This window comes from Phoenix dactylifera, chromosome 9 (genome assembly GCF_051530095.1).
Source record: "Phoenix dactylifera cultivar Ajwa chromosome 9, Ajwa_hap1_PhDact_Kaust_v1.1, whole genome shotgun sequence".
Taxonomy (NCBI): domain Eukaryota; kingdom Viridiplantae; phylum Streptophyta; class Magnoliopsida; order Arecales; family Arecaceae; genus Phoenix; species Phoenix dactylifera.
In genome coordinates this window covers 3,942,355-3,964,651 of record NC_143198.1, presented here as the reverse complement: position 1 = coordinate 3,964,651, position 22,297 = coordinate 3,942,355, and the positions used below count along the sequence as shown (strand labels likewise).

Genomic DNA, 22,297 nt, shown 5'->3' with positions numbered 1-22,297 from the left:
CTTTAAATGTGAGTTCTTGTGGATCTCAAAGTGGATAGTTACGCTTTTTAGAGTGGATGATATGTGTCCATATATCTTTTAAATATTTGACTGCAGAAAATTCTGATAATTTGGGTACACTGAGGATTGTGATCTGTGGGGATTTGTGTAGCTCACAATCATCACTCCATCAAGTAGTAGGGATTTTCTACAACCTCAGGAAATTCTTATGGTTGTTGTATTTGGCATATTTTATCAACTTATAATAACCCAAGACCTCACCCAAAATGGCTTGCTGGAAGGTATTATTTGGATTCTTTGATCCTGTATAAGTACCCAAGATCTACCCAGCGAATAACCGATGTGGGACTAAACACACGCCCGTACGGATCCTCACATACTCTCTCTGTTCAAGCTCTAACGTCCTCGTCAAGCTAAGGGTTCAAATCTATTCAAATCTAATTACAAACACCACGATTGGCCCGTGGTCAGCCCCAATGGATCCGTGTTGCAGTGTCCCCTAGTCCACATAGGTTATAGGCCGGGTCTGCTCTGATACCATTTGTAACAACCCAAGACCTCACCCAAAATAGCTAGCCGGAAGGTATTATTTGGGTTCCTTGATCCTATATAAGTACCTAAGATCTATCCAGCGAATAACCGATATGAGACTAAACACACGCCCGCACAGATCCTCACACAACTATTTAACTCTAGGTCTCAGTTAAAGGCTTAAGGATTAGAAAAAGCAGATTGTTTGCTGTTTGCACCGAGCAGGGATATGTAAAAGCAGATTTGTTAGTGCAGCACAACATGTGAGCTGGAAATTCTTGTTTGGAATATTATTATTATTAGTGTTTTTAAATGAATGGGTTAAATCTTCCAAAATAAGATGTTGAAAATATTTAGATTTTTTTAAAAAAAATTGTTTTAGAGATCAATCTTCCGCCTATCAAACATGAACAAAATGAACACTTTTACCTATGTATCAAGCATGAACAACATGAACAGCGGTAATGTATCTACAAACAAAATTATATTATAAAATTATCATAGGTAAGCACTTGGAAATTGCCTTCTATGATTTAAATACAGGTTCCCCTGTCCAAGGAGGAGTGCAACTGTTGAGCCATAGCCCAAGTTGCTAATTAAACCATAAAATTAGTCAGTCATCTCTTTTTGCGCTTCCCAGAAAGTAGTTTGGGCTGGCCCAATGGAAGTGTAAACAGGATCGCGACCCATGAGCTAACTTCCAGGTGCATCCAAATGCAACCCCCTCTTACTGCAGCTGGTTGGCTCCATTTGATTGCTCATACGCTTAGAATTCTGTTAAGGTAATAGGAAGCATAATATATCCTGGCATTTGTAGACTACTGCATATGAAGCCATTTGTAGTTTAGGCCTAAATAGATCTTGTCACGTGTGATTCATGTGAGGAATGTATGGATGGCTGCGATCGTTTGGGAGAAAGCACAATGGTTGTGATCCACTGTCTTCCTGGTATTTATGTTCTTTAAGTGGAGAACTAATTAGCAAATATTCTTATTTAAGGGAGGCTCAGGACCATGGAGTGAGGTTCCTAAAAGTTTGTGTCATAATAATAGAGATACCATAGTTCTAAGGAGTTGAGATTGGAGTAGGCTAGGAGCCTTGCATCTAGTCTAAAGATTAATTCTTAAAGCTTTGAGCATTTCAATCCCAATTCAGAACTCTCAAACACAAACTCTCACAGTCAATATTGGCACGTTTCTTTTGTAAAATACCTACAAGCTATTGTCCAAACTCTTAGGCAATTTGCCCACATATTTCTTGGAAAGAGTGTGGTCTCAAACTCTTAGGCACCGTAAATAGTGGCAATATTAAGACTTGCTCTTGCTTTGTTGCTTTGTTTTGAATCGACACCCAATGTAAGATGCCGGTGAGAGCTGCAGGGGGGAATGTTCCATAGCAGCAGTCTTCCTTTTTTTGTGTTTGTGAATGTGAGCATGGAATTTTCATAGAAACTTTGGCCTCTTGCAAGTCCCATCTTTCCAAACCTTGTCAAGTTAGCATGCGCATGACTACTTTTATTTGTGATATGTGGAAAGAAGGGTGAAGGGCTATTGGATGACTATTTGAGCAATGGCTTTTCCCTACCTTACCTCCTTGTGGCCCCTGTGAAGCAATGATGGGTATTTAGGAAGTACCTGAAAAAATTTGAGGTTGGCAAATTGCAATTATCCTTTTTTTTTCCCTTTTGGTAAGAAACAAGAATTTCTTGTGAGAGTGTTTGTAGATGCAATGCAAAGTGACCCAGCCAATATTTTCCCAAGCCTGAAGGCAATAATTTGATTCAGTTTCATATATCCATACACAGAGGTGCATACTCTGTGCTTGACGAGGAATAGATTGTTATTATGTTTGTAACTTACAAATTCTAATATGTAGGCTACATGTTAACATTTGAGTACTTTGGATTTCTTGCCTTGATGTAATCTTATTGTATTATCTTTAATCAGCAATGAATGTCTCCGGGCTTCTACCCAAGAAAGATTTGTATCATTTTCAGAGATAGGATTAGGCTTGGGCAGGGCAAAGAGGCTGCTACCTTTGCTTGTACTGAGGAATCCTGGACTTTGTTTTGGCACATATCGTCCACAGGGGTCATTTGAAATTCAGAAATTAGGAAAACAGTTGGTTGTCAATGGGCTTAGCTATGCATGACCACAATACTTCTCAGTAATCTTAGTTGGTATTATAGGGATTAAGATTTCCAAAATCTCAATTATTATAGTAACCACATATTAACTATTATATTTAGCAGTTGATTTGAAAAATTAATAACAGAATTATTATTTTAAAATTCTAGAAGGTATATTAGAAAATATTGACCTCCCAGATATCAATCTAGATACAAATTTTGACCCCATATATGGCTAGGATGACATGATCCCATATAGGCTAGTCAAATATAATATTACCTTCAGCGCAACCAAACTAATGCACTCTAGACCTTAAATCTAGACTAGCTAATTGTGTATAAACTCCTAAATTATAGTTTGGAGCAAGATTAATTCAGACTTTATTAGACTGTGGTTGACCAACAACAGTTCAAGCATTCAGTTCCACTCACATCTTATGAAATTTGACTAAATGAAACCAGGTCATTCTTCAAAAGTATAGAACAGTATCCCAAGGCTTAATTTTTTTTTATTTTTATTTTTTATGAAGAGTGAAGCAAAGCCACCCGTTTTTTATTTGAAAAGAAAACTTTACAAAAACTATTTATAAAGAATTTACAAAAAAAATTTTTTATAAAAGATAGTGATCTCTAAGTAGACTTGTTAAACTATTCAACAAGCTGAACAATGTCATATGTAGTTTGAAGAATCTTTGTATCTTCAATGTACAATCATATAACCTCTATATTTTAATGTGAGTCGGCTTTTTTTTCTAAAAAGAAGAATCAACGTCTCTTAACGAGATTATTCTCAAATTTGATATGAGAATCTAATAGCTTCTTTGAACATTCCAGCCAAAAAGGTTGTGAAATTTTCTGCAAAACCTAATAAATAGAAACTTACCTTCGGTCGTTATTAAGAAGTTAGCGTCACGAGCGGATTCTATTTGTCACGTGCAACGTGTCAGCTACTCCTTCACTAGATCAAATGCTGTTCCCTGTGTCATCCAGGACAGCCGAGTCACGCCTCGTGCCCCAAATTACGGTGTACGGTCTCAAGGAAAAGGAAAACGGCGGGCCCCACTCAAGATTCCGAGCACGGATAAGATAAGAAGCGCGTGGGTCCCAGCGGTCAACCGCTCTCCAGGTCACTCAGTGGGCGACACTATAGGGTCCCACTCTTCGCCATTCCCCCGTCCTTGCTCTCCCGCTTGCCTCCCCCACCCTCACTCGCGCGTGCTCGGAAAGTTGGGTAAAAAAAAAAGGGAAAAGTATAATAAAGAAAAAAAAGCTAGGGTTAGGGTCAGGGTTCGTAAAAATTTTCCGCCATAAGACCGAGGATAAGCTCCAGAATGGATCCTGATCTCTTCTAGGGCTCCGGCTCATCGCCGAAAAATGGAGCGGCGCGCCAAGAAGATGCTCCCGGCCGTATCCCCGCCGCCGGCTGTGGACTCCGCCGACTACTCCTTCGCCATCGAGTACCATGGCCCCCCGGTTCCATATGAGATCCCCGAGGCGATACCCATCGAGATCGAGCGGATACCCGTCGCCGCCGTGGCCGCCCCGTCGGCGCTCCCCGACCCCCTCTCCCTCCCCGTTGTCCAGCCCCTCCCGTCCCCTGGCCCGCTGAAGAAGCCCTCCAAGAGCGGGCGGCTCGCCGCCGACCCGGCCGGCGCGTCACCTACCTCCGTCATCGAGAACCACGCGGCGATGGACCGTCTCGACTCCGTCGAGGTCTCCGGCGAGGTCGGCAGCTCCGGCGTGCTGGAGTCGGCTGGGTTTCCTGACCGCTCCGCGGAGCTCTCGGAGGGTATTGGCAGCTCCGGCGCGGTGGGGTTCTCCAGCGAGCTCAAGGAGGGGGAGGGGTTCGAGGGTTTTTCGGAGGGTATTCATAGCTCCGGTGTTTTGGGGTTCTCCGGCGAGGTCAAGGAGGGCGAGGGTTTCGAGGGTTCTTCTGAGGGCACCGGCAGCTCCGGCGTGGTGGGATTCTCCAGCGAGTTCAAGGAGGGCGAGGGGTTGGAGGGTTCACCGAATGACATGGTTCATGGCAGGATTTCGACGGAGTCGGCTCTCAGCTCGGAGTTTGACTTCCGGTCATCAGCCTCGGGGGATGATGAGGCCTTTGATACCCAGGCAAAGAAAGCTGTGCTCGTGACCTTCCAAGATTCCGCCCAGTCTAGTGGCTCGGCTTCCCCGGCGATTGGATTAACTCCTCGAGGGAGGATGGAGGAATCCGGAATGAGGGTACCGAAGGGAGCTTGCTACCGATGCTTGAAAGGAAACCGGTTTACGGAGAAGGAAGCATGCTTGGCTTGCGACGCAAAGTACTGTAATGGATGTGTGCTGAGAGCGATGGGCTCCATGCCGGAAGGGAGAAAGTGTGTTTCTTGCATTGGGTCTTCGATAATGGAGACTAAGAGGGAGAAATTGGGCAAATCCTCCCGAATGCTTAAAAGATTGCTGAGTTCGTCGGAAGTCCAGCTGGTGATGAAGGCTGAGAAAGACTGCGAGGCGAACCAACTAAGACCAGAAGATATCTGCGTGAATGGGAAGAAGCTTACCCAAGAAGAGATGGTTTTATTGCAGAGTTGTCCGTGCCCGCCCTCTAAGCTGAAGCCAGGATACTATTGGTATGATAAAGTTTCAGGTTTTTGGGGACAGGTGAGCAAACAATTATCATATGCATATTTTCATCAAAAGGTATCATATCCATATATTTAATCAAAAGAAAAAGGAAAGAAAACTTTCACATGCATGTCTACTCGATTGTTTTTTCTGAGAAGAAGTTGAACTCAATTATTGGAGTTTTGATTGTGGAACCCGTGAAATTTATTCTTTAGTTTTGGGACACAAGTCTATCTCATTATATGGAAAACATTTACTTTCTCCCTTTACCTTTGCCTTTTATTCTACAAGAAATTGGAATGTGTGGACGGTGCAATATAAGAGTTAATATTTGCCGACATGAACTTATTACCATTCGTTTAAATAATTTTCCATTATATGGATTCGTGATTCAATCAAATGTAGCTTAATATTTCAAGTGAAAAATTGTGCTTTGTTTCACAAGGTGCATGAGCTTACTCATTAGAGTACTTATGAAGTTCTCAGCAAGTTGTTTGGATTTTTTTGATGAACGAATTAACAGCAAGGACACAAACCTGACAAGATCATCAGTCCACATCTGAATGTCGGGGGCAGCATTATGCGAAATGCAAGCAATGGGAACACTGGGATCTTGATAAATGGACGAGAGATTACAAAAGTTGAGCTACAGATGCTTAAGGTTTATCAACAAAGCATTGTATATCAACTTCAAATTTAATCTAAATATAGAACCAGATGTAAACATGTCTATCTTGCAGTGGGCAGGAGTTCAGTGTGCCGGGAATCCTCACTTTTGGGTAAATGCTGATGGGACGTACCAGGAGGAGGGGCAGAAGAATATAAAAGGGCAGATTTGGGGCAAGGTGAGTCCCGGTATTCTTGCAAATTTTTTATCTTCATTTTTTTGTAGGCCATATTTGAGAAATTGATACATTTTTTATTACTTGTTTGGCAGCCTACAATGAAGCTGCTTTGTTCTGTTTTATCATTGCCGATTCCCAGTAAGCCTGCAAATCCTTCTGGTGAAGAACTGGATAACATGGTCAATAGAGCTGTTCCTGACTATCTTGAGCAAAAAACACTCCAAAGAATTCTTTTGGTTGGGTATCATGGATCAGGGACAAGTACCATATTTAAACAGGTACTACAGATTATATGGATACAGATACATCCAGACATGAAAACAAACATATTATGTACATATATATGGTTGAGCTACAATCATACCTGTACTTGAGGCATGAAGGCATCTAACTTGATGCTTAGTTCAGCCAAATATATGGATAATATGCCAAAAATTTTAGATTCAACAAAAAGAAGTATTTGGAAAAGTTAAGAGCAAATTTTAGGTAGTAAACATGGTTTTGATCAAGTTTGCCGTCTCGGTATCGGATCTCGTATTGGTGCCACACTAGTACAGTATCAGTATAGTACGGTACAAATTTTTTTTGTTGTACCGAGTCTCGGTATACCATCCATACCAGATACCGGTATCAACCGGTACGGTATGGTACTCCCAGTACTGTCTGGTTTGGATTGGTAAGGTGTACCATGGTCTGGATGGTAGTAGCTAGGTTCTTCCTACAAGCCATGTCTATTGATGCACCCATTCTTGATGTTTTTTGCCTAGTTTTCAATTGTTCATCTTTAATGTGCTTTCAAATCGACCATAATCTAGTCTAAGTTAGATTAGCTAATGTAAATTATTTATCATTCTAGAGTTGCAGTACTGCATTTTTTGTTAAAAAAATACCAAATGAGTTTTTTTTTTTTTGTTATTTTATAATATCTGTCATTATTTCTAGATGCTTCCTATGCACTCTCATGTCTAGAGCTTTGGTTTTTCTACTATTGCATCAAGAAAAGATGCAGTCTCTAGATAAAAATTATTGAAAATTACAGATGTGATCATCACTGTTATAAACTTTTATTCATTTTTGCCATAAGGATATGTTTTTTTCATTTTTGAAGCTGTACTGAATCAAAATAGTTGGTGATCCATAGATATTTATATTTTGTCAGTCGAATGAAATAGTATTTTATGAAATTGGAGATATTTTTATTCAACTTTAGGGGACAATTCTTGTTCTTATGCTCAAGAGATGGATCCCAAGCATCTTCGTAAGAGAGATAATGAGATCAACTGAAAATATTTATAATGAAATTTATTATTGTCATGTGAACTCTCGTGGCACTTTTTTAGTTTCTAACTTAAAACCGTCAGCGCTGCTTCTCCAAACTTGAACTATTGTGCGCTTTTAACATGCTTATTGTTGTGGGGAATTCTAGGAAGAAAAATATGAGAATATAATCTTCAAGTTAGAAAAGAAAGAGTATTAGTATTTGATAGAACATATTCACATGCATAGTACAAGTTGCACCAGAGATTATTAGTGTAGACTTGCATCATGCCATGTAGGAGGACCAGCATGTGAGATAAGTTAATTAATATAGTTTTGGAGTTATGAACAATACCAAGCCCTAGGCCAGTATTATTTCTAAGAAAACCAATTTATATTGGAAAATAATTGAGTAAAGGACTCTCTTTGGTCTTTTATTTTATGGAGAATATCCATGCAAAGGATGTAATTTGAGATCTTAGTAATGTATACGAGCCTGTAGGCACAAATGTTAGAAATAGTACTGGCTGGACAGCTTTTAAGTGCTAAAATCGTATATCAAGGGTTAACCTTAGTCTTTGTGTAATTTTACTTGCCACCGATGATTTTTACTTGCAATGTCAAGTAAACTTACTTCAGAAAGAGCAGAAGTGGACAGTGTAAGGCATATATCAACATAAAAGTATTACTTTGCTTTGAGAAGGGAAGAACTAGATCTTTTGGCTACATTAGCAAATAGTTTACTGGCTATAGAGGGATGGCGAGTCAGAAGGTGGTCCTATAACTATACCCGGGCTCAGTGGCGGAGCCAGTCATTCACCCAAGTAGAGGCAGTAATAGCATCTGATAATCAATGACAATCTATGGGTTAATCTACAAATTATCATAATTGCATACAAGCCAAGCATGAATGTCAATATAATTCTTTTTTTTGTTTTTTTTCATTTTTTTAATTTCCAGCACCATTCTAGGTACATGAGTTGGAAGAATATTTAGGAATACCCATAGATGATCTCTAGAAATCTGAAGATTTTATAGGAAAATAGATTTTAACTTAGCATATAAGAGTTCTTTCTTTAAGAGTTTTGGTCATGGTATGCGCACATGTTCTAATATCACCATCTGGATAGCATTTAGACTGTCTATGTTTCAACTATAAGCCCGAAACGGTGCCACTAGAAGCATCAAACTGTTTCTCAAAAAGAAAGAAAAAGGAAAAGAAAATAAATAAGATTATTGCCTATGCTAATTAGTGATGCTTGTTCAGGCTTTCATTGCCCCTTCTTAAAATGCCCAATTGACAGTACTAATCTGTATGAATATCTCATAAGTGTGGATCCTTAAAATGCTTATTTATTACAATGATTGCTTTATTAAGAAACTATACTTAAATGTAGAGCATGTCCTGGTCTTGGGGGGCTTGGGGGCTTTGATTATGGTCCGAGGCCATGGCTTGCATTGTTGTGGGCCACTAATCCACTATACTTTCCCCAAAAAAAAAAGAATGGATGGGAGTCCCATACAGTGGCATGCCATGCTATGTGGTTGGGATGGAGTAAATCGTTACAGATTCGGAGTCAGTTTAATTCTAAATTTGGATGAGGTAAATCTCTTCCAGTTGTTAATTCGAATCTGAAGGGAGTAGATCATTTATATATTAGCATAAGTTGGTTAAATTCCCACTTTTCAGTGGTTGCAATCCATTAGTAAGATTTTCTAGACTTTGTAACTCACTGGCTTGATATCATTACCTTACATTTTTCTAATTAGATGTTATCAGCAAGGTCTGATTGATTTTGACTCCTGATCGCATGCATCTTCACTCATTCTGACCTGCCTTGTCTGCCATTCTAATTGAGGTCTGAAAAGCATCCTTTGATGCTTGAGTTTACATTTTATATTCACAATTATTTTTCTGACAAGCTTTTTCATGTTACAGTAAGTACAAGCTCTATGTATCTGACAATATCCTAACTTAATGAAGATGATTGCATAAAATGCAAGTTGTTTTGCTAACTGCCAAATATGTACTAGTTTGAATTAACATCCTTCTAGATCTCTTCTAGACCGCCTTACAACTATCCTCCTATTATACCACATACTTTTTTTTTATTTAAAAGGTCAAGGCATATGCAGTTCACCATATATTGCAGAATGTTACATCTATGTGTTAACTTTGAAGTCACTCTTTACATATTCAATGTTGTCAGCTAGCTGATTGAATTTGTTGAATACTTATCTCAGGCCAAGTTCTTGTACAGAAGTATCCCTTTCTCTGAGGATGAACTTCAAGATATTAAGCTTATGGTACAGAGCAACATATATAACTATCTTGGTATACTACTTGAGGGGCGTGAACGGTTTGAGGAAGAGAGTTTGGCTGAGAAAAGGAAAAACCAGCAACTACGTTCTTCAGGCACAAGTATGATCTCCTGCTAGTTTCGGTTATCTCTTTTACCATTTCTTCTATTAATTATCAAGAACAAGGTTTTTAGTGTCAGTATTGGACCTTGTACAAATAGTTCATTATATTAGGTTGGGTTGGTACGGTACACTCCCATGTTGAAATATGGTATGCTCCTAAAGGAGACAAAATAGTTGACCATCTCTTGATACAATGTTGTTGCTAGCCCTTGTATCGTACCAATGCCTTATTGGGTCGGTACAATATGCCTGGTAATGGCGGGTATGGGTCGGTGAACCATTAAGATATTACTGTTCATCAACTTCTTCAAGTTTTCATTTCTTTATGGGCACATCAAGGCTGCGTATCCACCCTAGTATATGAATTCCATTGCTTTTGTCAATTGTTAGTTACTGAATATTGAAGCCCCAACATATAGTTGCTATGATGTATTGAAACTCAGCCATTGATATATCTATAGTCGGTAACTATATATTTGTGCAACATGGATGGGTAATTTGTCGTCTTTGCTACAATATGGATCCTAAATGGATGCCAAGGTGGTGCAATAGTTGTTCCTTTATGACGATCTCTTTATTAGGAAAGGACTGTTGGAGAGTTAGTATTGTTTCGAGACAGGATCAAGTTCAAACTAAAGAGGGCAAGAACCTAAAAAGGTTTAGGTGAAGCAAACATATAGGAAAATTTTCCTCCCATAGATTAGTTTTCTTAATTTAGTTGATTTGTATGGAATTGGGATGAACATGTGCTTTGAGATAATGACACTGGGGATATTTAAACGTCCCATGTTATGGACTCTGGAGAATATCTCAGAGAAGGGAAGTTGAGGATACTTAGAACCTTTAGATGCTCTATATCGGAAAATGGAAGGCCAGGAGGTGTATAGAACCTTAGATATGGGAACCTAATGGTGAATTCTTGTAAAGTCCTTCTAGTGATGCCTAATAGTTTCTATCAGTTAATGTTGAATGGGTATCTAAAAGAATTATGAGCGTTTGACTTGCTTGTTATGATGAGGAGAAGCTTGACAAATAACCGCTAATTGGTTATAGAGGCAATCAATGCTAGATGATGATGGCATTGGCATTAGTTATATCAACTGCATCTTCTTCACTTTTGTTTGAGGAAATCTTGTGTGCTTGTATATAAAACTTTTTTGCAGCTGTTTATCCTTTTTGATGTTGATTTAGAGTTTCTTTTAGAGATGGATATTTTTGTCATCGTAGAAGGAGCGAAAAATTTGGGGCAAGACATGCTTTGGTGGACGAACCTCTATCCTTGCTGTTTAGGTCCTTTTCTTGACTTTTTTTGACTGGCCTCTCTTTTTTCAATGTGTTCCTCATAACAACCAAGGGTTAGGGATGTAAGAACTTCTAATTTTCATGTTTGCTACTTGCATATATGGTTAGAGAATGTCTTCTTAACTGCATTAGAGAATGTCTTTCAGACCATACCTCTAAATCATATCTGGTTGCAACATTGTCTTTGCAACTTGTGTGTTGCTTTTTTCTTGTTTTACTACCATATAAGCGTAAGTTAATTCATTCCAAGAGTATAGGTATTTTCTGTTATCTTGATTTTCATTTCTTATGTAGCATAGGCCAATTTTATGAATCCTCATTTGCCAAGTTTATTTAGGGCCACTTCTGATGTTGTTTCAAGTTTCTCGTTCTCTTTCCTTACAACCTTCATCCAAGTTAACTAAGGTCTTCCTCTCATTTTCTGGCAACCTTCAACAAAGCAACTCTCGATACTGAAACGTTCTCAGATTTTTGTTGTACATGTCCAAACCATATTAATTGATTTTCCAACACTTTGTCCTTAATTATGCAATTCTTGCAACTCCTCAAATATATTCAATTTTTATTTTATCCTTTTTAGTTCTACCACACATCCTTCTTAACATTCTCATTTCTATCATACTCAAGTTGTTTTCTTTTACTTTATTTTCTTGCATGTTATTTATTGCCTAGCACTCTGATCGATACAACATGGCAGAGTTTATTATTGTTCTATAAATTTTTTCCTTAAGTTTTCAAGGTATATGCGTATCACATAATATTTCAGATGCACCTCTCCACTTCATCTAGTTAACTCAAATTCTAGTATATGTATCATCGTCTATCTTCCCGTTATTTTGTATGATAGATCCTAAATAATGTAATCATGTCATCTCTTGGTCATCAATTTTAATTAGTATCACATCTTCATTTCCATTCTAACTAAACTTACATCCATATACTTTGTCTTTGTTTTACTAATCTTTAAGCCCTTATCCTGTAAATTTATATTCCTTATACTCGCCTTTTCTATTCATATTTGTATACTAAAATCATGCACACTGGATTTTTGTATCTTGATTTAGTTGATCTCTCTCTCTCTCTCTCTCTCTCTCTCTCTCTCTCTCTCTCTCTCTCTACCTTTGGGAAAAGAGAAGAAAGATCTGGCTGGTGGAGTTACAAAGTCGAGGTGGGCGTTGTGAGCACTGAACTGCTGCCAAGTTCACATACAGCTGGGTATCACGAAAAGCCATATTTATTTTCTTTGATCTGTCATCTTAATAAATTATTTCATGCTCAATAATAAAAAAATTCTGGTTTCTATTAATGGATGCTCAGCTCTATCTTTTTCTTTTCTTTCTGTTTTAACTTCATATTTGTAAAGGATATTAAGTTATGCTTTGAACTTTTTCAATGTGGCTAATATGATTCAAGACTGCTATTTAATTGCTCAAGAACCATATTAAAGGTAAATTTGTTAGCAGCAGGAAACAAGGAATTAGACGAACATGATGATACAACTGAGTACTCCATTGGTCCAAGGCTGAAAGCATTTTCTGATTGGCTTCTCAAGGTTATGGCTTCTGGTAACCTAGAAGCTATTTTCCCAGCTGCCACTCGTGAATATGCCCCATTAGTTGAGGAACTGTGGAATGATGCTGCTATTCAAGCGACATATAGGCGTAGAAGGGAACTACCACTGCTTCCTAGTGTTGCCAGTTATTTCTTAGAGCGGGTAATTAGCATTTCTGTTTCTTTTTCCCTGAATTATCTTCATAATACATTAAATACTCTGTACTCCTTAGCATATATGATTCTTATCGCTTCTTATTTTGGTGCATAGAAGTTTATCGTTGACCTCCCTCCATCTTTGTATATAAAAGGATATCTTGAATTATGGTTCAGTCAGTCTGTGTTTCATGTACTAATACGAAAGTAAAGTGTCTGAAGATGGTGCTAGTATGTCAACATAGGACAAGACTAAGATATCTGTAGGGCCGTAGTTGGATATAAGGACAATAAATCAGAAATCTTGATTGTTGGAACAATAGATATGGCCTGAAAGTTGAACATAAAAAAAAAGGGGGGGAGCCTTGAAAATGTTATGGCAAATGTGTAGGATTATGCATAGGGAACTATGAATCTAGGGTTTTATTGAATTTTAAAGGGAGTCTAGTAGTTTAGCTAACTATTATGTTACTGCTGAACTGAATTTGCTTTTAGTTGAACCATTGCTTGATGGGTCCCAGTTGCAACGATTGAATCTCAAATCCACGGTATTTTCACTTTTCATAGGATTTTGAAGTGATTTGAAGTATATGGAAGGACAGGAGCGGTGCCCTTAAATAGAAAAGCTTGAAGTGGATTACTGCATGTAATCATTACCACCATATAGACCTAGCGCTGGAATGCGGGCGGGATGGGTCAGATTTCTATGCAGCCTGATCCCAACCCAAAAAAATTTCAGGCTTTAGGTTGCACTGAGAAGCTTGAAATTTCTTTCAAAACTTTGACTAGAGCCCAAACCCGAGCTCTTCCAGGCTCCAATCCAAAGTGAGAGAGAGCGGAAAGAGGGCGTGGGGGAGAATAGTGAGAGGAGAGAGAGATCAAGAGGGAGAAGAAACATTGGGGGGGGGGAGGGGAGAGAGATTGGGAGGGAGAGAGTAGATGGAGAGAGATCAGGTGGGACTAAGGAGAGAGAGGAGAGAGGGGGGGGGAGAGATTGGGTGGGAGAGGGAGAGGGAAGAGAGAGATTACGAGGGAGAAAGAGAGGGGAGAGGGAAGAGAAATTGGGTGGGAGTGATAGAGAGATAAAGGAGAGAGAGATCAAGAGGAAGAGAGAGAGGAGTGGGGAGAGTGGAGAGGAAAGAGAGATCGGTGGGAGAGAGAAAAAGAGAGGGGAGAGATTGTGGGAGAGAGGAAGGGAGAGAGATCAGGAGGTAGAGAGGAGGGAGAGCAGAGAGGGGAGAGAGAACTGATCGGACCCATTGTCGGGCTTGGACCGGGCCTATCGTTGGGCTTGGACTTCCTGCCAGATCCAGGATGGGCCAAGTATAGAAAAAAATATCCAAATTCTTATTTATTATCTCATCAGAGTTTTCATAGAATAAGGTTCTATTAATTTAGTATAGCAAAAAATTTGCAGGATGTCTCATCCGTAGAAATACATATAAATATTGGATTATCCAGAAAATCGATTGATTCCTTCTTTTTTGTTGCTTTGTAAGAGTTCATATTATGGAGGAACGACAGAGACTATGAATCAATCAATAGATTTAATTCTTCAAATTATTAAGAAACAAAGGATCTGTTTTGTCATTTCTACGAATATAATATTTTAATTATGTTTACTGGATAACTTTCCAATTTGTATGTTAGGGAGTAGATCAAAGTTTCGCTATATGGAGTAAGAACTCAGCGGGACCTCGATGCCAACTTATAATTTATTCATACCTTATTTTTGCGGCCGAGCCTGACCTAAAGCCATCTCGCTTGACGGGCCTTGGGGTGGCCTGGGCCTATTTCCTCCTATATGTACACCCAATCAAAGAAGATCTTTACATGCAACCATTATATAGGTGGTAGATAAGTTCCTTGTTGCTGTAGGTGCACAAAACATAAAAGGGAAAGAAAACCTCTTTTCCCAAGGGGAAAGGTATAGGCTCCTGTTATGAGTTGTAAAATGGAATAGTGTACATTAGCTCTAACTTAAAGACTCCATGACACAAGGTTATGAAAAGTAGAAGATGACTTCTTGATGACTGAGAGAAAAAATTTAGAATTTGAGTTTGCCATAAGTAAGCATACCTAAAGTATTCTTTAATTTAACCTAAATCCTAAAACCCTTAGATTTACTTAGCTGAGCCTATAAGTAAATTAGGACTTTAAGGCACCAATCCTACTCAAAGTCTATAAGCAACCACAAAAAAGCTCTTTGAATATGTGCGAAGATTATAGTAAGATAATAAAGTTAATAACCAGACCTGCTCTCCAAATAACTTGTGTCCTGAAATTGGTATAAACTTCCCCTGGTTGTATGGTTAAAACCTGGTCTTTCAATGATCAAATAGTCAATGCAACAAATCAGGACCACATTAGATGGAAAAGTTATTTATTTCATTATATTTGTTTTCCTTATAGGTATCTTAATTACATTCTTGAGGAAAAAGGGAAACTTAGCCAATCAAGTGCTTTTGTTTCTTTTATTTGCTCCATATAAGGGCACGATGTTTTTATATATCAGTCAAAAACATGAAATTGGCCAATATTGCTATTGACTTTGGTGGAATTCACTAGCTAGAAAATGTTGATAAGAAGCGAGATTTTTAGTCAAATTTGTTGCATAGTCCCCCTTTCTGGTTAGATCTTGATGCTTGTCGTAATTGTTCACTGTCTTCTTCCTGTGATATCTACTTCCTTATTATCAATTCACAGCAGACATAAGCTTCTAGGATTTTGTCTCCTGTTACATATCACATTATTCATCCCAATAAAAATAATTGGTTGATTGAAACTTGGTCTGTACATGAAGTATTTGTAGTATCTTATTAATATTTTCAGAGGCTTCCATTTAATCTAAGAATGTTGTCGGTCATTTCTTCAGGTTGTTGATATATCTAGAGTGGAATATGAGCCCACTGACAAGGATATCCTCTATGCTGATGGAATAACTTCATCTAATGGACTAGCATGCACAGATTTCTTTTCTTCACAATTGGCTGCTGATGGAAGCGGCAATGATGATGCTGATCAGCAGGACACATTACTGATAAGGTTGACACACTGTCTGCACTCGGTGATTATAATAATGCATGCAGGATAGAGTTAAAATTTATCATTTGTTTATGCGGAGATTGGTTGATTACTGTAGTTAGATTTATAGTGTGTTGAAAGACGTGCACACTGTGAAAGAATATCCTCAACCCCTTACTCAAAGCATCAAGTACATTATTTACAAATAAAACCATCAGCTTTTCTTGTCTTGAGCAGCACAAGAGCCACTTGTTGTGCAAATAGTTCGCGCTTAAGAGGATTTGATGGAATCATGTCATTTCATCATCTCTATCAAAATTTTGACATCTTATCACAAAAATGAGACCAAAAGTTTTCTAAATGTGCAATAAGCACACATTTAACATTTTTTTCTATGAGAAGTTTACAAGGGATTACACCTATGTATTCTAACTTTCTCCCCTAGCTGTATCTAGTTTGATGAGAAGTTTAAGCCCATTTCTGATGGAGATACACCATTATGTCTTGTTTAATGACCTAGATGGATAGTTTCTTGCGATTCAATGGTGCAAAGTTGGCGACTTCAGGAGCTTGAGTTACAACACATCATTGATTGCTCATTATTTAATTTTGACTTTCAGAATATGCTAAAGCTTGAACCTTTGAAATCTCTTTTTTTTTTTACAGGTATCAACTCATCAGACTGCATGCAAAAGGCCTTGGAGAGAACTGCAAGTGGCTGGATATGTTTGATGATGTCAGGCTTGTTATCTTTTGTGTTGCCCTGAGTGACTATGATGAATACTATGAAGATGCAAATGGAGTGGCTATAAACAAGATGTTGGAGAGCAAGAGATTCTTTGAGAGCGTCGTTGGTCATCCAAGCTTCTATCAGATGGATTTTCTTTTGATACTCAACAAATTTGATCTGCTGGAGCAGAAGATAGACATGACCCCGCTTACCGTATGCGAATGGTTTGACGACTTCGATCCAGTTGTAAGTCGTCATCATTACAGCAACAGCCGCAGCATCAACAATTGTGCCACCATGGCGCAGCATGCCTTTCACTACATTGCTGTGAAATTTAAGAAGCTATTTTGTTCTCTTACTGGGCGAAAACTATATGTTACACTAGCAAACGGGTTGGACTCGGATTCAGTAGATGTAGCACTCCGATATGCAAGAGAGATCATTAAGTGGGAGGATGAGAGGCTGGTGTTCAGCTCCAGTGAATCATTTTACAGCACCGAGCCGAGCTCGTATTCTCCCTAATGGTTGGAGTGGAAAACTGTGTAAGTAGATCAGCTTTTTCATTTTTTTCCCCAGTATTCCCTACACTGTACGTCTTTCATGTGTGTATACATTATTTGTAATAGTGTAATTATTTAGAAAAGCTTCCACCTGCCCCTTGTGACCATACGGGGAGAGCATGGAGCGTCTTGACGGTTGTAATATGAGTACTTAAGTTGCCCATCTCAGCAGAGTCCACACTATGAGCAGCTTAATGGACATGGATGGGTTAGATGGCTCATGCGATTATGTTGCAAATGTGTCAAATGATCTCTCTTAGTGGGAAAAAAGCCTGTATTTGTCCAGCGACAGCGTCTCCTAAGCTCGAGGCAGGAACGATGATGAAACCTCGCTTCCCTCTGGGAATCATTCAAACAAATACTCAAAATCCGAGCCGGCATGGCGTCTAATGTCATGTGCTAAGCGGTTCTCTTTGGAAAATCAGGCTTTATTTTGGTTTGCCATTGCATTTGGATTGCAAAACTATTTTAGAACACCACGATCGAGCAAGATGTGTACTTACCACACAGGTAGCTCGGGTTTGGTCCTTATTGTACCCAAATCCAAATTTAAATATAAATCCAATGAAATTTATATCCATATCCAGTATTGTATCCAAGAAATAAAGTACTAAATAAGCTATCGTGCTACATATTTTGGAGTATTTTTAAAAATTATTTAAACGTACCAAATATGACATCTCACAAGTTATGGAACATGAAAAAAGGAATGTAAAAAAATAAAAAGTATATTTTAAATATATTCAAGTATTACTTTTGTTATTTAAGCATCAGTACAATCTAGAAATATGAGAAACGAAAAAAGATTGTACACTACTGAGCTTAGTATAAATGCTAAATCACAATCTATAACAAATATATTGTAAAAAAAGACTATAACAATTGATATGATAGCAATCTAATCGAACAAGATGGATTACAGTTTTACTGCTCTTTTACTTGTTTTTGATAGATACCCATAGATATATATGTATTTATATATACGAGTATGAATATAATTTGGTCCGTTTTTAGATTTTTGGACACGGATCTACCTGAACTAAACCCGGCCATTTATGGCTTCAACTTTAATTTTTTAGAACCCAAACTCAACACAATAAAATATTAGGCTTGTTTTTCATACGCATCCTATATTTTAGGTCTCTTCCGACTAGGTTAATAGATTGTTGGCAGCCAATGGCATGAAAGATGAATAACTGAGAGAAATGTAAACCGTATTCTCATACTTGGTAAACCAAAAGAAAAGATAGAAAGAGAAGGGGGAAAAGAGGAAAAAATTAGTTCAAAAAAGTTATAAGTATTACCATTGCATTTACTGCATCCCATCTGAAAATCTAAAAGAAGTATCATCACATAAGCACAGGACATGTGATACTTAATAATTACCATATACCAGACTACCAGTAACAGCCATCTAATGCACAATCCACGGTTATCCGTTTCTTGATAATTGATATGGAACTAATCAATAAAATGTTCAAGTATTAGATCCTCCAAAATAGGCTGATAAAACTTAAAAACAAAGCTGGAGATTAGCTAGCAAAAGTTACTGTAAATCTAAAAACCATTTGCAAGCCTGCTCAGAGACATGAACAATTTTGTTTTCTTTTTTTCATGCAGTACAAACATAAATGCAAAATAAAATTGGTAGTAACAACTGATCGACAGAGACATGGAAGAAAACCTTAGAACGTGGTATAAATAACAGAGACATCGTAGAACTCGAGAGGATCCCTTCTCTCAAGACCAAATCCTCGGTTTCATCCGGGCGCAAAACGATCCATCAGCATGCACACGGTGGCGTCCGAGAGGATCACTTCCCTCCTCTCCTTAGCTTCAGTTCCATGCTGCTTTGCTAAAACAAGCTCTTCTTGTGGTTCGCCATGTTCTCGCGCACATCGACGACCGCCCGATTCAACATTACCACTAGACTCGACATCTCCCTATTCCTCTCTCTCGCTCTCTCTCCCTCTGAGTTGGCCTGTTTTAATGCTTTCTTTGTGAAGAATGCAATGGAGGCTTCCCACTTGGGTGTAAGCTCGTTTTTGTACAAGCACTGTATTAGTGGGATAGAAGGAAACCGTAGGTTCGAGGAACCTGGGGAGTCGACAGTTTGGACCTGGAAGCAAAGGTGGTTGGTTGGCTAGATTTTGTTTTGAGCGAGATGGGTGGGTCCGGATGGAACAGCGTCCTCTCGTTTGCTTCTGTCGTGAGCGACGAGAGACCACGCAACCCGAAGGCCTAGCGGGAGACGGCGGGATTGCTTAGAAATATTCCGAGCCAGGATTTTAGGCCGAACCCTTAGGTCCCTTACCCGAGATCTCCATATGAATTCTATACCAAATCAACCAAATCTTAGGGCTTATGTTGTTTCCTCATAGGCCCAGTTGCAGAAATTCCGCATATGTGGGCTGTTTGGATTGCTAGCTCACTTGCTGGGTTGAGCCCAAAGTCCATGAAGTCTCTGAAAAGCCCAAAGTTCCAATCTGCCAGGTTGAATTCCTCAACCATTCCCTCCTCCTCCCTGTTTTCCTTTTGATTTTTATAGATTTTCTTCTTAGCCTTCTTCAAAGCTTTGCTTTCCAACCCTAACCCTAACCCTAACCTGTTGCTGGAAATTGGACCCGGGGGCGGCCGTCGGCTGAGGAGGAGGAGCTCCGGCGCGAGAATGGCGGGTGGCGGTCCGTCGGCGGGCGGCGTCCTCCGGGAGACCTGCAAGAAGCCGGTGGCCGGGCTCCCCGGCGCCGGCCCTCCGATGCTTAAGTCAGAGGGGGGCTTAATTTTGGAGAAGGAGATGTAGTTCGTATGTAGCAGTCCAAGCCAGAAAATTAGAGTTAGGAGCCCTCCTCCCCCGGGAGGAAGAAGCCTCCCTTTTTATAGGGAGGGTGGCAGGGTTACCTGTGATGTGACTGGGCGAATTAATGGGTTACCGTCACGATTGGATGTGGACGTGTGAAGTAATGAGTTGCCGTGGATGGCCCGTTCCCATCATGGGAGGAGATGGCGCGTAGCCAGAGCTTGCTTGTGGCGCGCAGTGCAGTACATTCTTGGAATGGTGAGGCGTTGACAGTCGTAGCAGGGTATGGTTCCTGATTGATATGTCGTGGCGTGGCTGGCAAGCAAAGCATGGTGCGGTGAGGCTGCTGCAGGGCATGGCCGCAGCATACAGATGACGAGGTCGGCCTTCTGAGGTCAGCTCGACCTTCTGTGCTCGGCCTTCTGAGCTCGGCAGCCTTCTGAGCTCGGCCTCGGCAGCCTTTTGAGCTCGGCAGCTTTCTGTGCTCGGCAGCCTTCTGAGCTCGGCTCGGCCTATGAGCTCGGCCTTCTGTGCTCGGCAGCCTTCGGAGCTCGGCCTCGGCAGCCTTCTGAGCTCGGCTCGGCCTATGAGCTCGGCCTTCTGTGCTCGGCAGCCTTCTGAGCTCGGCCTCGGCAGCCTTCTGAGCTCGGCAGCCTGCTGTGCTCGGCAGCCTTCCGAGCTCGGCTCGCTGTCGGATTTGGGTGCTTTAATTGTATTTGTGGGGTGGTCCATTTTTCCCCCCAACACTACCCCCCGACTTCCGAGTTCGAGCTGCTTTTTGGCTCGGGCGAAGGAAGTAGTCCAAATACAATTAAAGCACCCAAATCCGACAGCGAGCCGAGCTCGGAAGGCTGCCGAGCACAGCAGGCTGCCGAGCTCAGAAGGCTGCCGAGGCCGAGCTCAGAAGGCTGCCGAGCACAGAAGGCCGAGCTCATAGGCCGAGCCGAGCTCAGAAGGCTGCCGAGGCCGAGCTCCGAAGGCTGCCGAGCACAGAAGGCCGAGCTCATAGGCCGAGCCGAGCTCAGAAGGCTGCCGAGCACAGAAAGCTGCCGAGCTCAGAAGGCTGCCGAGGCCGAGCTCAGAAGGCTGCCGAGCTCAGAAGGCCGAGCACAGAAGGTCGAGCTGACCTCAGAAGGCCGACCTCGTCATCTGTATGCTGCGGCCATGCCCTGCAGCAGCCTCACCGCACCATGCTTTGCTTGCCAGCCACGCCACGACATATCAATCAGGAACCATACCCTGCTACGACTGTCAACGCCTCACCATTCCCAAGAATGTACTGCACTGCGCGCCACAAGCAAGCTCTGGCTACGCGCCATCTCCTCCCATGATGGGAACGGGCCATCCACGGCAACTCATTACTTCACACGCCCACATCCAATCGTGACGGTAACCCATTAATTCGCCCAGTCACATCACAGGTAACCCTGCCACCCTCCCTATAAAAAGGGAGGCTTCTTCCTCCCGGGGGGGGGAGGGCTCCTAACTCTAATTTTCTGGCTTGGACTGCTACATACGAACTACATCTCCTTCTCCAAAATTAAGCCCCCCTCTGACTTAAGCATCGGAGGGCCGGCGCCGGGGAGCCCGGCCACCGGCTTCTTGCAGGTCTCCCGGAGGACGCCGCCCGCCGACGGACCGCCACCCGCCATTCTCGCGCCGGAGCTCCTCCTCCTCAGCCGACGGCCGCCCCCGGGTCCAATTTCCAGCAACAGTTGGCGCTAGAGGAAGGGCCCGAGTCGTGACCATGAAGCTAAGGAGCAAAGGGGCCTCCAATGCCTCCCGGCGTCCCGCACCAAGTCCTAGACACTCAGTCCAGAACTCGCCACCAAGGCCTCCGGCGGATCAAGTCCCTGAAGTCCAACCAGAGGAGTTCAACCTGCTTGTTCAACAAGTACAAGCACTCACTGTGGCCGTTCGAGGCCTACAGCAAGTAGAAGACCAGCCTCTACTCCCTCCTCACAACCATGAGTCCTCAGGACGCCGCTCGCAACATCATTTTTCTGTAGAGCGTCGCCACCACCAAAGCTCCCACCGAACTCGACCATCGAGCCGGGAGGGCTTGTCGCGCATCCATTATCCTGCGAGCTCGCGCCGAAGCCTGACGCCTCGAGCTCGGGAGCACCCATCTGAGGCGGGGCCTGCCCCATGCCGAGCTGCAACAAGAGTCCCACCCGAGCTCGGCAGAAAGGTCGAGAAACTCGAGCGGCAGATCGAGGCGCTCCACAGCCAGAAAGCAAGGCGTGAAGATGACTTTGAGTTCACCACCAAGTCACCTTTCTCTCGCCAGATCGAAGATGAGCCGGTCCCACCGAGGTTCAAAATGCCTCAGATAGAGCCCTACAACGGGACCACCGACCCCCTTGACCACTTGGAGAGCTACCGAGC

General features: G+C 41.3%; 1 protein-coding gene across 2 annotated transcripts; it reads left to right on the top strand.

The window, feature by feature from the left end:
- Window positions 1-3,833: 3,833 nt before the first annotated feature.
- LOC103723888 (extra-large guanine nucleotide-binding protein 1-like) lies at window positions 3,834-17,333 on the top strand. Of its 2 annotated transcripts, none has more exons than XM_008814961.5 (8): window positions 3,834-5,299; window positions 5,787-5,924; window positions 6,004-6,108; window positions 6,201-6,386; window positions 9,610-9,787; window positions 12,555-12,805; window positions 15,674-15,843; window positions 16,489-17,333. In XM_008814961.5, the coding sequence occupies exons 1-8, from the start codon at window positions 4,034-4,036 to the stop codon at window positions 17,072-17,074; spliced, it is 2,880 nt and encodes a 959-aa protein (XP_008813183.4). In that variant the 5' UTR covers window positions 3,834-4,033; the 3' UTR covers window positions 17,075-17,333. The 2 variants fall into 2 exon arrangements, with proteins under 2 accessions (XP_008813183.4, XP_008813184.4); XM_008814962.5 differs by having other exon boundaries at window positions 3,861-5,299; window positions 12,558-12,805.
- The last annotated feature ends 4,964 nt before the right edge of the window (window positions 17,334-22,297 follow it).